General features: G+C 45.2%; 2 protein-coding genes across 3 annotated transcripts in view; one reads left to right on the top strand and one right to left on the bottom strand.

The window, feature by feature from the left end:
* LOC123309379 (teneurin-a) overlaps nucleotides 1-15,269 on the bottom strand; it is a 126,152-nt gene that overhangs the window by 89,880 nt on the left and 21,003 nt on the right. The window lies entirely within an intron of this gene.
* On the top strand, nucleotides 9,580-10,590 carry LOC123309382 (ejaculatory bulb-specific protein 3-like). Its single transcript, XM_044892477.1, has 2 exons — nucleotides 9,580-9,813; nucleotides 10,269-10,590. Exons 1-2 carry the CDS (start codon nucleotides 9,621-9,623, stop codon nucleotides 10,469-10,471), a joined length of 396 nt encoding a protein of 131 aa, XP_044748412.1. The 5' UTR covers nucleotides 9,580-9,620; the 3' UTR covers nucleotides 10,472-10,590.

Genomic DNA, 15,269 nt, shown 5'->3' with positions numbered 1-15,269 from the left:
CCCACGATTTCTACCCGCGCTCGGACCCACGATTTCTACCCGCGCTTGGAACACACGATTTCTACCCGCGCTCGGACCCACGATTTCTACCCGCGCTTGGAACACACGATTTCTACCCGCGCTCGGACCCACGATTTCTACCCGCGCTTGGGACACACGATTTCTACCCGCGCTTGGAACACACGATTTCTACCCGCGCTCGGACCCACGATTTCTACCCGCGCTCGGACCCACGATTTCTACCCGCGCTTGGAACACACGATTTCTACCCGCGCTCGGACCCACGATTTCTACCCGCGCTTGGAACACACGATTTCTACCCGCGCTCGGACCCACGATTTCTACCCGCGCTTGGAACACACGATTTCTACCCGCGCTCGGACCCACGATTTCTACCCGCGCCTGGACCCCCGATTTCTACCCGCGCTTGGGACACACGATTTCTACCCGCGCTCGGACCCACGATTTCTACCCGCGCTTGGGACACACGATTTCTACCCGCGCTCGGACCCACGATTTCTACCCGCGCTTGGAACACACGATTTCTACCCGCGCTCGGACCCACGATTTCTACCCGCGCTTGGAACACACGATTTCTACCCGCGCTCGGACCCACGATTTCTACCCGCGCTTGGAACACACGATTTCTACCCGCGCTCGGACCCACGATTTCTACCCGCGCTTGGAACACACGATTTCTACCCGCGCTCGGACCCACGATTTCTACCCGCGCTTGGAACACATGATTTCTACCCGTGCTCGGACCCACGATTTCTACCCGCGCTTGGAACACACGATTTCTACCCGCGCTCGGTCCCACGATTTCTACCCGCGCTTGGAACACACGATTTCTACCCGCGCTCGGACCCACGATTTCTACCCGCGCTTGGAACACACGATTTCTACCCGCGCTCGGACCCACGATTTCTACCCGCGCTTGGGACACACGATTTCTACCCGCGCTCGGACCCACGATTTCTACCCGCGCTTGGGACACACGATTTCTACCCGCGCTCGGACCCACGATTTCTACCCGCGCTTGGAACACACGATTTCTACCCGCGCTCGGACCCACGATTTCTACCCGCGCTTGGAACACACGATTTCTACCCGCGCTCGGACCCACGATTTCTACCCGCGCTTGGAACACATGATTTCTACCCGCGCTCGGACCCACGATTTCTACCCGCGCTTGGAACACACGATTTCTACCCGCGCTCGGACCCACGATTTCTACCCGCGCTTGGAACACACGATTTCTACCCGCGCTCGGACCCACGATTTCTACCCGCGCTTGGAACACACGATTTCTACCCGCGCTCGGTCCCACGATTTCTACCCGCGCTTGGAACACACGATTTCTACCCGCGCTCGGACCCACGATTTCTACCCGCGCTTGGGACACACGATTTCTACCCGCGCTCGGACCCTCGATTTTTCCCGCGCTTGGGACACACGATTTCTACCCGCGCTCGGACCCACGATTTCTACCCGCGCTTGGGACACACGATTTCTACCCGCGCTCGGACCCACGATTTCTACCCGCGCTTGGGACACACGATTTCTACCCGCGCTCGGACCCACGATTTCTACCCGCGCTTGGAACACACGATTTCTACCCGCGCTCGGACCCACGATTTCTACCCGCGCTTGGGACACACGATTTCTACCCGCGCTCGGACCCACGATTTCTACCCGCGCTTGGAACACACGATTTCTACCCGCGCTTGGAACACACGATTTCTACCCGCGCTCGGACCCACGATTTCTACCCGCGCTCGGACCCACGATTTCTACCCGCGCTTGGGACACACGATTTCTACCCGCGCTCGGACCCACGATTTCTACCCGCGCTTGGGACACACGATTTCTACCCGCGCTCGGACCCACGATTTCTACCCGCGCTTGGGACACACGATTTCCACCCGCGCTCGGACCCACGATTTCTACCCGCGCTTGGGACACACGATTTCTACCCGCGCTCGGACCCACGATTTCTACCCGCGCTTGGAACACACGATTTCTACCCGCGCTCGGACCCACGATTTCTACCCGTGCTTGGGACACACGATTTCTACCCGCGCTCGGACCCACGATTTCTACCCGCGCTTGGAACACACGATTTCTACCCGCGCTCGGACCCACGATTTCTACCCGCGCTTGGAACACACGATTTCTACCCGCGCTCGGACCCACGATTTCTACCCGCGCTTGGAACACACGATTTCTACCCGCGCTCGGACCCACGATTTCTACCCGCGCTCGGACCCACGATTTCTACCCGCGCTCGGACCCACGATTTCTACCCGCGCTTGGGACACACGATTTCTACCCGCGCTCGGACCCACGATTTCTACCCGCGCTTGGAAAACACGATTTCTACCCGCGCTTGGAACACACGATTTCTACCCGCGCTCGGACCCACGATTTCTACCCGCGCTCGGACCCACGATTTCTACCCGCGCTTGGGACACACGATTTCTACCCGCGCTCGGACCCACGATTTCTACCCGCGCTTGGAACACACGATTTCTACCCGCGCTCGGACCCACGATTTCTACCCGCGCTCGGACCCACGATTTCTACCCGCGCTTGGGACACACGATTTCTACCCGCGCTCGGACCCACGATTTCTACCCGCGCTTGGGACACACGATTTCTATCCGCGCTCGGACCCACGATTTCTACCCGCGCTTGGGACACACGATTTCTACCCGCGCTCGGACCCACGATTTCTACCCGCGCTTGGAACACACGATTTCTACCCGCGCTCGGACCCACGATTTCTACCCGCGCTTGGAACACACGATTTCTACCCGCGCTCGGACCCACGATTTCTACCCGCGCTTGGGACACACGATTTCTACCCGCGCTCGGACCCACGATTTCTACCCGCACTTGGGACACACGATTTCTACCCGCGCTCGGACCCACGATTTCTACCCGCGCTTGGAACACACGATTTCTACCCGCGCTCGGACCCACGATTTCTACCCGCGCTTGGAACACACGATTTCTACCCGCGCTCGGACCCACGATTTCTACCCGCGCTTGGAACACACGATTTCTACCCGCGCTCGGACCCACGATTTCTACCCGCGCTTGGGACACACGATTTCTACCCGCGCTCGGACCCACGATTTCTACCCGCGCTTGGAACACACGATTTCTACCCGCGCTCGGACCCACGATTTCTACCCGCGCTTGGGACACACGATTTCTACCCGCGCTCAGACCCACGATTTCTACCCGCGCTTGGGACACACGATTTCTACCCGCGCTCGGACCCACGATTTCTACCCGCGCTTGGAACACACGATTTCTACCCGCGCTCGGACCCACGATTTCTACCCGCGCTTGGGACACACGATTTCTACCCGCGCTCGGACCCACGATTTCTACCCGCGCTTGGAACACACGATTTCTACCCGCGCTCGGACCCACGATTTCTACCCGCGCTTGGAACACACGATTTCTACCCGCGCTCGGACCCACGATTTCTACCCGCGCTTGGGACACACGATTTCTACCCGCGCTCGGACCCACGATTTCTACCCGCACTTGGGACACACGATTTCTACCCGCGCTCGGACCCACGATTTCTACCCGCGCTTGGAACACACGATTTCTACCCGCGCTCGGACCCACGATTTCTACCCGCGCTTGGAACACACGATTTCTACCCGCGCTCGGACCCACGATTTCTACCCGCGCTTGGAACACACGATTTCTACCCGCGCTCGGACCCACGATTTCTACCCGCGCTTGGGACACACGATTTCTACCCGCGCTCGGACCCACGATTTCTACCCGCGCTTGGAACACACGATTTCTACCCGCGCTCGGACCCACGATTTCTACCCGCGCTGGGAACACACGATTTCTACCCGCGCTCGGACCCACGATTTCTACCCGCGCTCGGACCCACGATTTCTACCCGCGCTTGGGACACACGATTTCTACCCGCGCTCGGACCCACGATTTCTACCCGCGCTTGGAACACACGATTTCTACCCGCGCTCGGACCCACGATTTCTACCCGCGCTGGGAACACACGATTTCTACCCGCGCTCGGACCCACGATTTCTACCCGCGCTCGGACCCACGATTTCTACCCGCGCTTGGAACACACGATTTCTACCCGCGCTCGGACCCACGATTTCTACCCGCGCTGGGAACACACGATTTCTACCCGCGCTCGGACCCACGATTTCTACCCGCGCTCGGACCCACGATTTCTACCCGCGCTTGGAACACACGATTTCTACCCGCGCTCGGACCCACGATTTCTACCCGCGCTTGGGACACACGATTTCTACCCGCGCTTGGAACACACGATTTCTACCCGCGCTTGGAACACACGATTTCTACCCGCGCTCGGACCCACGATTTCTACCCGCGCTCGGACCCACGATTTCTACCCGCGCTTGGAACACACGATTTCTACCCGCGCTTGGAACACACGATTTCTACCCGCGCTTGGGACACACGATTTCTACCCGCGCTCGGACCCACGATTTCTACCCGCGCTTGGAACACACGATTTCTACCCGCGCTCGGACCCACGATTTCTACCCGCGCTCGGACCCACGATTTCTACCCGCGCTTGGAACACACGATTTCTACCCGCGCTTGGAACACACGATTTCTACCCGCGCTCGGACCCACGATTTCTACCCGCGCTCGGACCCACGATTTCTACCCGCGCTCGGACCCACGATTTCTACCCGCGCTTGGAACACACGATTTCTACCCGCGCTCGGACCCACGATTTCTACCCGCGCTTGGAACACACGATTTCTACCCGCGCTCGGACCCACGATTTCTACCCGCGCTTGGAACACACGATTTCTACCCGCGCTCGGACCCACGATTTCTACCCGCGCTTGGAACACACGATTTCTACCCGCGCTCGGACCCACGATTTCTACCCGCGCTCGGACCCACGATTTCTACCCGCGCTTGGAACACACGATTTCTACCCGCGCTTGGAACACACGATTTCTACCCGCGCTCGGACCCACGATTTCTACCCGCGCTCGGACCCACGATTTCTACCCGCGCTCGGACCCACGATTTCTACCCGCGCTTGGAACACACGATTTCTACCCGCGCTTGGAACACACGATTTCTACCCGTGCTCGGACCCACGATTTCTACCCGCGCTCGGACCCACGATTTCTACCCGCGCTCGGACCCACGATTTCTACCCGCGCTTGGAACACACGATTTCTACCCGCGCTCGGACCCACGATTTCTACCCGCGCTCGGACCCACGATTTCTACCCGCGCTTGGAACACACGATTTCTACCCGCGCTCGGACCCACGATTTCTACCCGCGCTCGGACCCACGATTTCTACCCGCGCTTGGAACACACGATTTCTACCCGCGCTCGGACCCACGATTTCTACCCGCGCTTGGGACACACGATTTCTACCCGCGCTCGGACCCACGATTTCTACCCGCGCTTGGAACACACGATTTCTACCCGCGCTCGGACCCACGATTTCTACCCGCGCTCGGACCCACGATTTCTACCCGCGCTTGGAACACACGATTTCTACCCGCGCTTTGACCCATCCAAATACTCTTTCAAAAGTGTTAACAGTGATTTTACGCCCAGTTTTGCACTATTAACAGTAAAGTAAGATCCAATAATGCATTAAAAAAAATATGAAATGAATGAAGTTCATTCCTGGTTCTTCCGTCTATATTATGTTAACTCATTTTTTCACAAATTCGCACAACCAATTTTCCAGCTACAGTTTTTTGTGTAGTATGAATCATATTTAACAAAATAACATAATCATTGGAAGTATTTTAAATAAACTGAAGGTAACCGGCTATGGTAATCAGATCAAAAACGTTTTCTTATTTCACTATCATAATCAATTCTCATGAGCATACACTGCTTTTACACAATAATTTGATTTGAATCACGAAAACATGGATGCTATACGGTCTAATGAATGAGTTATTCTTTCAAATAAGACTTCAACTCTTTTATACCTCATTATTTCGTTTTTGAATCGGAACAAAAAAAAACAAAATTGTTTAACTACGAATATTAATATCCTTGCTTCACAGAATAACAATACGAATTTGATAAATTGAAAGATAACATTCATTATATACATCATCACTCATTATGCAGCATGCGCTCAACCATTTATACTAATGAGCAGCAAATCCACCCGCAAGGATAAAGAGACGTGAATTCCTCCCTGACAACCTCCAGGAATCCATGCCTCTCGTATGTTACAATTTAATTCGTTTCTGTAACCGATCAATAATTCATAAAAGGAGAATATGTCTAATGTTCGTTATCAATCAAGCGCCCTTTTTATACGTCCGACTGAGGCAAAATTGGCTCCTAAAGCTCGTCAACTTGTCTGCGTCGATTGAACCGCAATGGATAATTAATCATACTAGTGTGAATACACCTTTATGCCGATGTCTTTGCGGGAAACGAAACACACAAGACTATTTCCGGAACGGGGGGAAAGCGGAAATAGAAGTACCATTATCGGTAATGCGTTTTCTTTGCTGCGACTGAAGTATTCTATTGAATTCTCGTCAAATTCTTTAAGTGATAAGATTGACAGTTGGATGAGATTAAATGTTTTTACAACCAATTACACAGTGTGAAGGAGATTGTGATTCTCTTTTTGATATATTTTATTTTCTAAAACGATCCACACAGGTTGAATCTAAAACATTCTTCTCGATTGTCTTAAATTTCTTTCGAAGGAATGTAAGAAATTATAGTGTTTGATTTTTCAATTGAGTATAAAGACTCAATTTTTCGGCATTCCCCTATTCGTGTTTTTTCATTTGGTCCAAGTGAATTCACGAGCCTCCAATTAGGAGATCACAGATACCAAAGGTAAATTTTACCTCGGAAAACGATTCGGCGTGAACGGATATCCGAAAATCCTTCACAGGCAGGTCGTCGACTGAATAATGAATGGGAAATATGCAAAATTGATGAAATCCAGTAAACTACTATGCCTGTCAGACAATTAGAAGGGATTTATAAAAAGGTTACTTCAACATGAAATGATGCATAATTAATGAGGTTATGAAGTACTCGCCGGAAACGGAAGCAGCGTGGGGGCGGCCAGGTGAGACGTTAAAGCCCGTTTCCATGGTGATTTACGGTGATTACAGCCAAATCTGCGGTCACTAGTTACTTGATGAGGCTCGGTCTGCCATTACAGCCGTACCGCCGAACGCTGCTGCTGCTGCTGCTACATCTAGCTGAAGCTGAGACGGGGTTTTTTTCGCTCCGTTTTACAACTTGTCGTCATTAAATTCCCTACATAGTTCCGGTCTGTCTTTAATTGATGCGCGGATGAATTCCACCCGGAAGAAGGGTGAATGTTGAGGGCCAGGGGCAGTTGAGACTGGAGCGATTTGTTCTGCATTGTTTTCCTTCATAAATTGAATGGAATGCGGTTAGGTTTAAGCTGCTACTTCAGTCGGAATCGGTTTTTCAAGTACAGTGGTGGTGGTTGCTTATTTATTTGAATTTTATCACGTTGCCAATGGTTTTTTTATTTTGTAAAAATTTTATTCGAAAGAAATTCAAGCGAAAGTATTGACTCCAATTAGACTTTTCTCATGCGTTTTCAAGCAACCAATTTATCGCTGGAAGCTCCAGAAATATTTCCGCCAACTATCTACAATATGAATACGATCAACTCACAGATCCAATAATGCTAATTGAAGGAAGCGGCAATAATTTCAACGCACAAAAAGCGAAATTAAAAAAATACACCATGATTTTCAAGGGAAACGGGCTCTCATATATCTAAATCTAATTGCTCAACGATTTGCGATAGCTCTCTTCTGTAAATATTAGCCAGAAATCTGCATACGTTAATTTTCATCATCGTATTTTCCTCTATGATGTCTCGCAAACGTTATTTAACGAAATTAATATCAGAATCCATTCAAGTCAGGCAATTAGTCATGATCCATGTTTACTTAGTGGATAATAAATTCAGGAGATGTAGTTCGTAGTGTTAGTTAGTCTATATATCTCTTCTCATTTCACCACAAGGCCATTTATCATACGTAGAGTTATGTACCTGAAACGGAGACCAGTTTAGGGTTAGATGAAAAGGGGTTTTCCTCGTCCCTATTCCAAAAGGAACAACGTTGGGAAGTACACAATTGAACAGTGTGACCGTTGTTGTATTTAAAAAGGTCTCAAGAAAATGAGTAAAAAAAAAGAAACAATGGGTTTCACCAGATCGTATTCAACGAGCGTTGCACTTAAAATCAATACTCCTTTTCGCATTCAATATTAAAGTTAAAGCGACGCCTCACGGATAATTAGCTGTTTTCTATAATTTTAGGTAACATACAGATAGTGGCTTCCAAGTTAAAGTTGACAACGCCCAAGTTTTGACAGCTACGTCATTTTATGATTCAACTAATTTCAATCAAGATACCTATAGACCCTTCAACTTATGAATAAGTTCGTTCAACTTATACAATACCTATTATTGTCGTTCATCTTTCGGAATCTACAGATACAACAACTATTGTATTTGCTGTCTGATATTTCATTTAGTTTTCCTCACCCTTATCGGAAACGTTTCAAGATACCTGCCGAGCACTAAATCATCACGTAATTGAGGACCTTTTAGCGACCCTGCCCGCTAAAAAGGGACGGTCATACATGGACAAGTGAATTATGAACTTCAGTATCCTCAGAGAAACCCTCTTTGTCTGTGCTGTTCGACATATCCGGTCTTGCAGGGGTTCCAACAATGTAGCCTCGACTATCCTGTATGAGCGAAATGGCTATTGTTAGAATATTTCACTTATACGTTCCTACGTTGCGAAGTGTCAGGTTATGAAAATATAAAATACTATATTTGAGCTGTTCAAAACTAGTGAAAAATGCTTCATGGATCTACCAGAAAATAGTTCATAACCACAATTAAATAATATGTATATGATATGTATGTTGCCAATTTCACTTGAGAATTCGTCAACACCGAACGGTTATGCCGAGATGGATGAAATTCTCAGATTTATTACTTGAAGAGTTGCTCTTTCAGGATATGTATCACGTTTGGATCTACGATAATTTTCCTGGAAGATAAATTACTCTCAAGATGACCTTCGAAAAATTCCTAAAAAGTTGGGTTCAGTTGAAACTTCCCCAAGACAAAACAGCTGTGCCGAAAAAATTGAAATTCTCAGATTTATTACTAGAAGAGTTGCTCTTTCAGAATATGTATCACGTTTAGATCTACTATTATTTTTCTGCTAGATGCAACCTAACCCGAAAGCTGAATAATAGAAAAATTAAAAATTTGATTTTCTGGTAAACAGTGTTAGATATACGAAAGTTTGGTAAGCAAATATAATGATATGACTAAACTAGGAATTCTACCTTGTCGAACAGAGAACCATTCCATTTTTTGCAAAGATATGAATTCATTGTTTCAAGTGGATAATTAATTAATCTATTCGAATGAGTTTTTTTATCCACCCGTTCTCGGTGTTTGGCAGTCCACGACCTCTGATATTTCATATAAATATTGTACATATTTCCGTAAGAATCAGTTTACGATCTTCTCTCCAATAGAAGTCAAGAAAATGAAGAATTTATTCGTTATTTGTTTCGTTGTTCTCTTCGGTTTCGTGGTTTGTCGTCCAGATGATAAATATACCACGAAATATGACAATGTCAACATTGAAGAAATTCTAAAGAGCGACAGATTGTTGACTAACTACTTCAACTGCATCATGACAGGAGAGGCTTGTACCCCAGATGGCCAAGAATTGAGAAGTAAGTCTTAATTCTTTCACGTGGAACAATTTTATTTCAATCGTTAATGTTCAATTTCAAATTTTATCTTTGTAGATCCTCCTTTTGAGCGCTTGTTGCTAGAAACGAAAGCGTTATCATTCTTGAAGTGTCTGTAATTTTTATGTACAATTGTGTAATAATTTCCGAAAGAAAATGGCTAGGGATTCAGGTTGAGGGTTCGATAGGCGATCGCTCTCCCCAATAGTGAACACAGGAACAACAGTTGATTAAAAGATTTTTCCCGTTGTGATATTTTAACGCCTTAAAATGAAATTATTATTCTTGGAAATTTCCCTATAAGATATAATATGTTCACGTTTTCACCCTTTTTCTACTTTAGTTGATTGTTATCACTTCATATTGATTTTAGAAATATCACAAAATGAATAAATGAGTGTAGGCCATTTCGACTAATAGGTATAATTTTTTTTCAGAAAACGCGCCAGATGCCCTCATGAACGGATGTTTGAAATGCAGCGACAAGCAGAAGATGTTGAGCAAAAGGGTGTTGACGTTTATGCTTGAAAACAAGCCGGATATGTACAAGAAGGTGGAGGCTAAATTCGACCCCGAAGGCATCTACAGAAAGAAATATAAGGATCAATTAGAAGCCGAAGGTATCAAACTCATCCGTTAATGAAGTGTTTTCATGAAGAACCAGGAGCAATAGCGAAATGAGCACACAATGACCGGGAACTATATCATGACTATCTGAGTTAATGTATATAATGCTTGAATAAATAGCCTTTCAGTCAATAAATCTTTTATTTTACAACACAAATAGCAAATTAAAATGAAATGGGTGAATGAATCAAGCCCTAAAGTAGGACATTCTGTTAGTTATTATGTGCTTAAACACATTTTTTTCATTTATGTCCTGAGTAGCTGCAATAATTATATTAATTAATAGCAAAACCCGATCCATTATTATCACTACATTGATAAGTGGTGTAATTCACTCAGAAAAAGTTTTGGGGCAACGAGTCCGATCAGTGGACTTCTGTGATAAAATAATTATTGATGAAGTAGGTAGTAGCATAACAAAATATTACAGAAACATAAGCATAATTCTATGTGGGTTGATTCATTCTACTGATGTTATGCCTTAGCAGAAAGTAAGTCACATGGACTTAGCAGTTTTAAGGAATTTTCTTATCATTCGATGTTTTTTGGGAAATTCATAATCAACTTCTGTTTTCCATCTCATATCCGCGAATCAAAGACGTCTTGCCCCCTTTTCTCCAGTAGATAGTTACGTGAAAATTGAATAGACCCCATTATGATGTTGATCTCCCTTCTCTTATCTGCTCACGGACCGACGTTCAAGAAAATAATTCGCTTCCCGTGCTCTTTTGACGGATGATTCCAATTAAACGTCGCACGGAATGGATTTCTGCCGCAGGATTCCGAAACTGGCTCGTTGTTTACGGGAATCCTCTGCGGTATGTCGATCTGTTCTTTGGATAGAGATGCCTCGGATTCCTGTTCGGGAGCTTTATCATTCGAGATCGAGACGGCGGCATGGCATACCTACGATATGATTCTTGATATGCCGGTTCACACCCTCCGGATGGGTGGGTATTTTCGTAATCCCGGAACGGATGATGACATTTAGACGTCGTCTTTTTGTTCTGCTAGACCTGCATATCCAATCTATATCGGAAAATTCGTCCCTTCTCAGACTGCTTGCTGCTGATATCTTCGAGATGATCTTTCCATCCGATTCGAGGAAAATTCCATTTGCTATCATGTTCCTTTCGTTTCATGGTCACTATTTATACGATTTTCTTGCTCGAATTCATAACAATCGTAAGCTGATTTTGAAATGATCCAACGATGCTTTGCATATCATCAAAAACAATTTTTGACATGATCATTTAGCATTTCATCTTTGATCACCTCAGTGGTAACAAGATCGACTTATGCGGTTAGACTAAACGCTCAATCACTGAAATTGGAGCTGTTCAAAAACCCCCATAACGTGAAAACAATCGATCTTTCATGCTGTCAAAACGATGCTGGCGTTGGCCGCCTCCGCGTTTTAGAAACAAACAAATTATACGTGGAATCTGAGCATCTGGGCTACGATGGGTAATCATATCATTAGTTTGCAGTTCCTCCAACATGAGGGTGCTAATGAAGATTGCACCAAATGAGTCCAGCGTTTGGGATAAATGAAAAAACTTGGGCAGGAAACTGAAATCCCCATATCTCGAAAATACCTGTATCATTCTAGTTGATTCAGATGAGATAGATCCTAAGACACGAGTAACAGATTTTCACGAATCATTATGTACAGAAGTACAGAAATTCTGAAGGAAATATAAAGTTTTGATGTTTCAAAAAAGATTTGAAACATATATCAGTTTTCTCAAGAGAAAAAATACAGGGTTTTTCCAAATATTGGGTCCATTTTTTTTATATCTTCGAATAATAGATTTTTTCTTATGTTGAGTAATTATGAAAGATATCAAAATACGAGTTAGACTGGATCACTGTATTTGAAGAGATCATTTGAACTCATCTTGACGCCAGAAAACAGTCCTCACTTAACACCTTGATAGTAAGAATGAAATGTTTTCATTAGAATAATTTTGTTGAAGTTATGAAATAGTAAGATACGGAATATATTCGAGTTTATACTCGATTGTGTTAGAAACCATAGGAATTTTTCAAATCCACCTAATAAAAGTTATAGTACTGGTTCCTATATATTGCATGTTCAAACCAAAACAAACTCTCCCTATATTGAGGATCTACAGACAGTTTTTCCGGGATTGGAGAACATCGAATTGTGAAATAATATTCGGCAACCATTTCATTATCAGTTCGCGCTGCATTGCCCTCTCCTATCCTCGTATCAGTCTAGGTCTCGAAGGTTGGAGTAAGTTTCGCCAGGAAGCGCCCAAGCATCTCATCAGCGATCGCTGAAGGGTGACTTTATAGGTATTTTGTCGCCCTAAGTGAGTTTCCCTGAACCCTGAGGGAGCTTTACAACCGGTATTGCTCCGACTCTGAGCTAGATATTGCAACTGGTGTTATTGCCTTATCCGTGGCTTACGTTGAAAATCACTTCGCTGCTTTCTCCCAGAGAAATATATATTGGTAAAGTTTATTCTATTACTTTGTTTGCTCCGAGGAATTTATACCGATATTTTTCGTTGGGGGCTGCTAGTCTCCGCGTGTAGAATTATCTGGAGCATCAAGGAATGAATACCTCCTTTATTCGATGATTTATATTACAAACATACTGTATAACTACATGCTGAGCCGAATTTATAATAGCTGATATCAGGAATCTTTAGGGCTGGGAGGAGAGCATTTTGGAAAAGCTCAAAATATCCGGTAGATCGATTGATCATGAGCTAATAGGCATATCACGCCAGCGGAAAAAAGATAGACTAGCACAAGTGAAGAAATTACTTGGAGATCACATGAGTAAACATCGGCAATTTATATACTTTGAAGAACGACAACTTGTCGGAAAAATTATCCTTGATGGAACGAAATATTATGGAAACTGGATACCTGGATTTGTCTCGAAAAAAAACGAGTGACTTTGAAGCGCGATAAAGAGCACAACTACAGTATTTTTTCAGTTTCTTTATCTGTTAAAGGATGGAAGGAAACAAAAGGAATGTAGTCATTCACTGTACCTCCTTTGGAAATAAAACCCCCCTAATTTATGCCATATTTTCAGGCATAATTGCCTCGGGTCCCTAGGACGTTAGTCAAAGGAAGATAAAAACGTAAAAACTCTTTAGTCATCTCTTTAGCAGGATCCGCTCCATAATTCACCACTCACACCAAAATAAATCTCCGGGAATTAATTCAAACGTGAAAAAGGAAGTTTTTGTTGTCCTGAACCGTTCGTCCCCTCCGAAATTCCGGATTGAGTGTGAAAGGTCAGTCGCAAAATCTCCAGAGTGAACCACAAATTGAATATGCCGTCCGCACATTACAAGTTTAATGACTAGAGGACGAGGTATGGCCCCTGGGGAACGCTCCAGAGCCGAAGAAAAAAATGTTTGACTTCGTCGAAAAGGACGCACTGAGAAGACGTAAACTTTTCCATAAAGGAGGTGCCGTTCTAATCTAATAACTGTCAGTAATTGAGTTGGGAAGTTTTTAGGTCCTCATTTATTTTATTCTTCTCGGCCTACTTTGACGGAGTCAAGAATTTCGCCCGACCTCCGTGATGATCTAAGAAAACGATCTTTTCATTTCCGAAACAGCAGGATTAATCCTGAGATAGTCGCCGAATTACACCGAGTGAGCATCAAATAACAAAGGGAGGATTTAACAGTGGTTTTTGGACGAGGACACGGCGAAAATTTCTTATACCAGTTTCGACAACTGAAATTTTAAATATATCCACCATCACGAAATGATATCATATTTTGAATGAAAAGCGATGGAAATTTACAACTGTCAAAAAATAGTATCACATGTAGAAAAATCGACAACAAATATGCACAAATGGTCAGACAATCGGCTAAAGAAGTACTACTTAGATACCCCGATATCCATTATTCACATTGGAAATCATTTTTCAAAGTGAAATTCTACTACATTTTCCACTTTACTCAGCAATCTCACTTAAAAGGCAACGAAGATGAATTTTTTTGCCTTAAAATCACCAATTATATGTATAATAATATTCCAGCTATGTATGTTTGCCACCTATAGGCACAAATAACATAAGTAAAATGTGTTCAAATGAGCATATTTCATGGGAGCGAAGAAGTGGAACTTATTTCATTATACGTTGCTGTTCAAAATGATACTCTGAGTATTCCTTCATCTAACTCGGTTGTAAGAAGCAAACAGCTCATGTTTTCAGAATTTCCCGTTTCAAAAATGAAAGAAATCTTGTACAAAATGAAAAATTCGTCTTGAAAAAACAGCGAATTATGAATAGTCTGAAGATTTTCTGTTCAAATATAAAAACACAACCTTGTTGCGCCATTCACTCTTGCCTGCGACCGGGACGGCAATGCGACGCGTAAAAGCGAGAGGGTCCTACGTGGCTCGCACAGTTATCCTTTGCTCCGGGGTCGATATCCTTGGATTACGTTTTGGTTCGGCAATTCACCCTCAGGGGCGCCACCAGACGGAAATAGCACAAAGTCCTTGATTGCGTTCAGAGTGTAATCATTCAATTGTTGGAAGTTCACGATTTAAGAATCATACAGCACGAAAATAAAGAGTTTTTTTTATTAATAGGGATGAGTATAAAAATTTTATTCTTCAACATAAGCATCCCTCGAAATACTGGCTACTATATTTGTTCCATAATGCGTTTCACATCTGTGCAAATCTTCGACAAAAGTTGGTTAATGAACATTGAGGAAATAAGACCATAATCACCAGTTAAGACTTTCAGATTTTATCAGGGCTCAAAAATATAAGAATTGGTGAAATTTGCAATTTAC

Source organism: Coccinella septempunctata, chromosome 3, assembly GCF_907165205.1.
Source record: "Coccinella septempunctata chromosome 3, icCocSept1.1, whole genome shotgun sequence".
NCBI classification, from domain to species: domain Eukaryota; kingdom Metazoa; phylum Arthropoda; class Insecta; order Coleoptera; family Coccinellidae; genus Coccinella; species Coccinella septempunctata.
This window is presented reverse-complemented; position numbering and strand designations above follow the sequence as displayed.

What these genes read in the sequence shown, in the direction of transcription:
- LOC123309382 (XM_044892477.1), top strand. Translation starts at nt 9,621, where the DNA reads ATGAAGAATTTATTCGTTATTTGTTTCGTTGTTCTCTTCGGTTTCGTG. An exon ending in AGATGGCCAAGAATTGAGAA is followed by an intron (nt 9,814 to 10,268) that starts GTAAGTCTTAAT and finishes ATTTTTTTTCAG; the next exon opens with AAAACGCGCCAGATGCCCTC.